Source organism: Etheostoma spectabile, chromosome 20 (genome assembly GCF_008692095.1).
Source record: "Etheostoma spectabile isolate EspeVRDwgs_2016 chromosome 20, UIUC_Espe_1.0, whole genome shotgun sequence".
Taxonomy (NCBI): domain Eukaryota; kingdom Metazoa; phylum Chordata; class Actinopteri; order Perciformes; family Percidae; genus Etheostoma; species Etheostoma spectabile.
Genome location: NC_045752.1, coordinates 9,906,964 through 9,912,170, shown reverse-complemented (window position 1 = coordinate 9,912,170; position 5,207 = coordinate 9,906,964). Strand labels below are relative to the sequence as shown.

At 38.9% G+C, this 5,207-nt stretch overlaps 3 protein-coding genes across 6 annotated transcripts in view; 2 read left to right on the top strand and 1 right to left on the bottom strand.

The window, feature by feature from the left end:
- LOC116670677 (putative E3 ubiquitin-protein ligase UBR7) overlaps positions 1 to 2,349 on the bottom strand; it is a 5,166-nt gene extending 2,817 nt beyond the window's left edge. Inside the window, exons 1-8 of the mRNA XM_032501307.1 lie at positions 2,331 to 2,349; positions 1,704 to 1,821; positions 1,266 to 1,399; positions 1,095 to 1,155; positions 910 to 1,005; positions 732 to 785; positions 535 to 640; positions 299 to 435 (exon numbers count right to left, since the gene is read on the bottom strand). Of these exons, the coding sequence (XP_032357198.1) occupies positions 299 to 435; positions 535 to 640; positions 732 to 785; positions 910 to 1,005; positions 1,095 to 1,155; positions 1,266 to 1,399; positions 1,704 to 1,820 (705 nt within the window). The 5' untranslated portion in view covers position 1,821; positions 2,331 to 2,349. The remainder of the gene's footprint in view (positions 1 to 298; positions 436 to 534; positions 641 to 731; positions 786 to 909; positions 1,006 to 1,094; positions 1,156 to 1,265; positions 1,400 to 1,703; positions 1,822 to 2,330) is intronic.
- btbd7 (BTB (POZ) domain containing 7) overlaps positions 1 to 5,207 on the top strand; it is a 38,346-nt gene that overhangs the window by 27,905 nt on the left and 5,234 nt on the right. The window lies entirely within an intron of this gene.
- The window catches only part of itpk1b (inositol-tetrakisphosphate 1-kinase b), a 33,942-nt gene continuing 32,149 nt past the window's right edge, over positions 3,415 to 5,207 (top strand). The window contains exons 1-2 of one of the 4 annotated variants that reach the window (XM_032501304.1): positions 3,415 to 3,699; positions 4,194 to 4,349. In XM_032501304.1, the coding sequence (XP_032357195.1) occupies positions 4,255 to 4,349 (95 nt within the window). In that variant the 5' untranslated portion in view covers positions 3,415 to 3,699; positions 4,194 to 4,254. The remainder of the gene's footprint in view (positions 3,700 to 4,193; positions 4,350 to 5,207) is intronic. The other 3 variants (XM_032501303.1, XM_032501302.1, XM_032501305.1) reach the window with 3 other exon arrangements.

Sequence of the window (5,207 nt, the reverse complement as noted above, 5' to 3'; positions counted from 1 at the left end):
ACAAAAGCCCTTGCAAGTAAAAAAAAAAAATGTTTTGGGATATAGCGTTATATTGTCAATGCACAGTAATTTTAACTCTGACACAACCAAATCTCTGATAACAAAACTGTCTTAAGTTGTCCAATGACATGTGAGTAACATGGGAATATTTCTTATCTCTACCAGTCTTGCTATATGGATTGGTTTCAAGCAGGGTCAGCCCCAGCACAGCTTTGGTGTTAGTAGGTTGTCTTCAGGTTGTCTTTTTTCACTCTTAATATGGCAAACACAGAAACATCTCATGAGCACACTTTCTCACCTCCTGCTTTGTGTGCTCAACACTGGTGGATGGTTCCTCATCTCTACTTTTACTGGACTCAGGGTCTTCTTCCATTTCTGCCCCTTCCTCAACTTCTACCTCTTCCTCAGGATCACTGATGCTGATCACAGGTGGTACTAAAGGGGAAAGACAAATAAAATGTTTAATGTTTGCAAAGTTAGACATGTGGGTTTGTATTTGCTGCCTCTGGCAAGCAGCTCAGGGTAATGAGTTACCTGCAAAGTAAGTAGCATATGTCCACAAGACAGGAACTTTGTTCATGCAGGCCTCACATGTCATCTCTTGCAGCTCCTCAGGATCTACCGTAGTGCAGCCCAGATGCTGTCAAAGACAAACAAAATGACAACATCATGAGAAGAAGACTATAAGTAGTGATAACATGTCAATTGAATGAAAGATGACTTATGCTTACCCTGCTATGAAACCAATCCTCACAGATGACACACTGAATCATCTCATCGTTGGACTATTGGGTAATTAAAAAAACAAAAGTGTAGTAACAGATGACAGACAAATGTAAACAGAAGATTTCATATCATAATCTGAATACATGAAAAATAAATATATAAAGAAAGAAAGAAAAGGAATACCTGATCGTCTGTATCTGGATACGGCCGATCACACGTGCAGTAGCAGCCATTAAAGTTGTGATTGTAGTGATTTCTAACGTTTTTCTCATCTTTGGCCTGTGAATACAAGAGACAGAATAACTTCAACAATCAGAAAATAAATGGCAGAAAATTCAGTTAAAAATCGTATTAAAACAAGGACTCACAGGACTTAGCTGGCACTTGAATTCCCCAAACTTGCTATTTCCACAGTCACAGCGAAAATTTCTACATTAGGGAACAAGTGGAACTCATGAAATGTATAAAGCAAACTGTGGGATTGAATTTTTATGGTTAGTTTACTATCAATACAACAGACAACAAAACTAACAAACTACCTTTTGGTGTACAGTTCAAAGATATCATGTCCATCGTGGCATTTATTGGCACAGGCCAGACAAACCCCAGCAGGCTCTGCTGCACTGGGAGTGCAGGTGTTGCAGGCAAACACGGCCTGTCTTTTCACATAGCCCTGTAAGAATAACACAGGAGGTAGAAATATACAGCAGTGTACAAATGATTGATTATTATGTCCCTTGTAATAAAGCACTATAGTGGTTCTTTTATAACCTCTCATTAGAAATACTGCAGTGATATCTTGCACAAATATATTTTCAAGTGGCCCTTAGAAACTACAAACCCCTTACGAGAAATTATAATACCATATAAATAAATAGAAACTACTGTTAACTGTGACACACACACAGTCACAATGAACACGCAAGACAGTAGGCAGGCGATGGCTGCAGGGGTGCCGTGCAGGAAGCCTTTCTTACCCGAGAATAAGAGCAGTTTTCTGGGTCGCTTCCAGCCAGCACACACAAAGCCTTCTCGAGCTCCTCCTCGTTGGTAAGAATATCGTCAATGTCAGAGTCTTCTTTATTAGCTGCCATTCTGTTAAGACCTAGTGGAGAGAACACAAAGACACCGGTCTGAGCTTGTTACGCAGCGAGTCTACGACGGTCCGAGCTGCACAACAATGTTGACAAATGACTGTTCCGGGCGGGAGTTTGGGCCGAGACCACGTGTAGGAAGTGACGCTGCATTGTTTTTCCAGCAGTGGTTTAAGTTTACATTTTAAACATTTTTTCAAATTAAATTTAAAAAAAAAAATTGTTTTTGTTCAAACAGATAGCATAAAGACTTAATACTTGAATATCTTAAGAAAGGCGTATCTATTGGTTTTAGGTAAGTTACACTGTAATTGTCTCACGATGGCAGGAAAATATAATTTTTTGTGGATGAATTACAGTAAATATTTAAAAGTAAAGGAAAATCCATCATAATTTATATATAATTTTATACAACAACAACACACACACACTAGAACCATAACTAAAAAGAATGTACTTCAGTTTTTTAAGACATTAAAAAACGGTCTGAACTTTTGGGATGTTACATACCTGTCCTGGTGGTAGAGGTCTGGAAATCGATGGTGTGTCCTGTCTTCCCTCAAGCCACCAGCTTTTGTGCTGTTGTGTATTTTTGAAATATTTTCGTTTTGTTTTGTTTTATATACGTCATGGTAACTTCGTTCGGTATCTTTGAAATCTTTTGAATCTTGTTTATTTCTTCACTTCTTCATTCATCTTGATCATGAGGCCCCGTTACAATCAGTACAAATGGGGGTTGTCGTTTGAATAATGCAATATAATATGGGCTAACATTAAAAATAACATAATGCTTGGATAACATTTATATATATAACTTTTCTTTATTTTTACTTAGTCGTTGCTGCTGTCTGTATTGTTTTGGCGCTAAACTGGAAAAAGTCAAACTGCTGAATGTTGCAGGTTTACCTATGGATGGCGCCACTGTGACATGTTTTCTCTGTTGAGGGCGCCCGCCGAAAAAAAAATACTAGACTGATGCTCACCCTATGTGCTCACTGGGAACCCACTGAACATCTCTGACCGCATCCCGGTTGCCTTTAAAGGCTGTCAGAAATATTGTCGACCAAAAGACAGCCCAAAGAGGTGGTTAATGTGCAGGGACAGAGTTAAGAATTGGGGCTCCCGCAAACTCGACATCTTTCACCTTGATGATGGAAATAAATATTGTTGTTAAAGTCAGGATTATCAATTAACAACTGCTTAAACAACACCATTTTAAAAATGTCCATACACATCAATTACACTCTTTATGCCCTGTTCAACAGGACACATCATGGTTTTGTTGACTTATGTAGAATATAAACTGTTAGTCAATTAATCAAAATAGTAAACAAAAATGTAATGAAATAAATTGGTAGTCTTTCAGCAAAATGCAAAAGATTTGCTCAGTCCAGATTTGCTGTGCTTCAGTCTTTGGTGTGAAAAGTGCATATCATTAGGTTTAGGACTGTTGTTGACCAAAAAAACAAAATATCTGGTCAATTGAGATGGTAATTTCATTATTAAAATGTAATTGACAACTCGATGAATTGACTACTCGAGAAAATAATCCGCAATTTAATTGATAATGAAAGCACAACAGCACGTTAAATCAGGACAGTGTGATTCGATACAGTGAGGAGTGTTTTTTTTTCCGAGGGGCTCATGAAGGTAGCATCAGTCTCCTGGATCCTGGGTGTGTGCAGGCAGTTCAATCTAGAGACTGAGGGAGAAAGCACAAGGAACATCTCAACTTGAGAGCTGAGCCTGTCATCTGTCACCTGTTTGAAAACTTCTACTCCTTCTCCGCCGGATGGATCGAAAATGGGAAACTACCCGAGCTAGTTTCTGAAGAGGACACAAATTCAGGGGGGAGCTGTGCTAAAATTGCCAGGTTAGTTTAGCTATGCTAGCTCACCACAGCCTCTCAGTCTTTGACGTAGTTAACGTTACCGTTCAGTCAGTTGCTTCATCGTTTAGCAAACTAGCCACCGTTTGTTACTTGGTAAGAATCTGTTTTGCCATTTCACGTTGGTCAGCCCTGTTGGCAAGATAGCGCATATTCTCTAATTGCATACCATCGGTTAGCTATGCAGATTGACACTGCCCAACTTGCTAGCTAACGTTAGCAGTTGAGGTTAGGGAATGTTGCTCACTGATGCTGAACCACATTCACTATATTACTACGTTCAGAAACTAGCTAGGTAACGTTAGTGTAACCAATGAGAGCGCTTAGCTCCACGAGGCTAGTAACGTTAAGTTAGACAGCGTCACTTCTGGCTGTGTTTGAGCACCGTATCGCAAACCGAGTCGCGAACTAACGTTATTCCCTTCATTGCTCATTATTGGCTGTTGTGAGATAAACGTCATAGTGGGGTTTCCTGTTTTCACCTGTCCAGGTTGAGCCTTCAGTCACGCACTTCACCTCCAGAGAAGGAACAGGAGCACAGTGAAGATGCAGACCTTCCTGAAAGGCCGGAGAGTCGGCTACTGGCTCAGCGAGAAGAAGATGAAGAAGCTGAATTTTCAGGCCTTTGCTGATTTGTGCAGGTATGTGAATATAATACCAATTGGATGCGTCCATGTCAAGTGATTGTAGACCAACTTCCAGAAGCAGTTTTACGTACAGTAGATTTACATCACTAACAATGTTTGTTACAATGAATAAAGAGGTGTGCTAAAAGACATTGCTCTTTCTCTTAATGAATCAATAACTTGAGATTTTAAGAGGATTTATGAGGACTGGTTAACTGCTCCTCCGATCTCTGCAGTGCAAATCCAGACAGCTAGCTCGACTATCTGTTAGGGGTGCAAGATGTATCAACTCAATATCGTTATTGCAATATCACGTTGCGCAATATTATGTCGAGGGGTGCAAGATATTTTGACTCAATATAGTTATCGCAATATATCGAAAGTGTCGCAATAAGTACGCAATCTTTTGTTTATTTGTATTTTAAACAAAACGGAACAAATCAGAGAAGTAAAAGAAAAGTTGTGTCCTATTAACTTTTAATTATTTATTTTATACTGTCCAACCAGTATAACATGTCCTGTTCTGTAGACATGGTCCTTATTTATTTATTTATTTATTTATTCATGTTGTACCAGTCCAATATGACAGTCAGTTGAAATAAACCTTGTAAGAAAACTTGTTTAATTTGTTATAAATGTATTTTATTAATATCAATATTGCATCATTCATAATTGATATTGCAATATCACATTTTGTCTATATTGCCCAACCTTACAATCTGCCCAATCTGAGTTTTCTGTTGCACCTTTCTGTTGAAAGTACACATGTTCCTTCAAAACAAGTTCCTTCCAGAGTCTATTTTGCAGCAGCACCGTGGCATAGTGCCGCCCAGATTGAGATTTGTTTGAAGAAATGCCAATAAACCAGAGCAC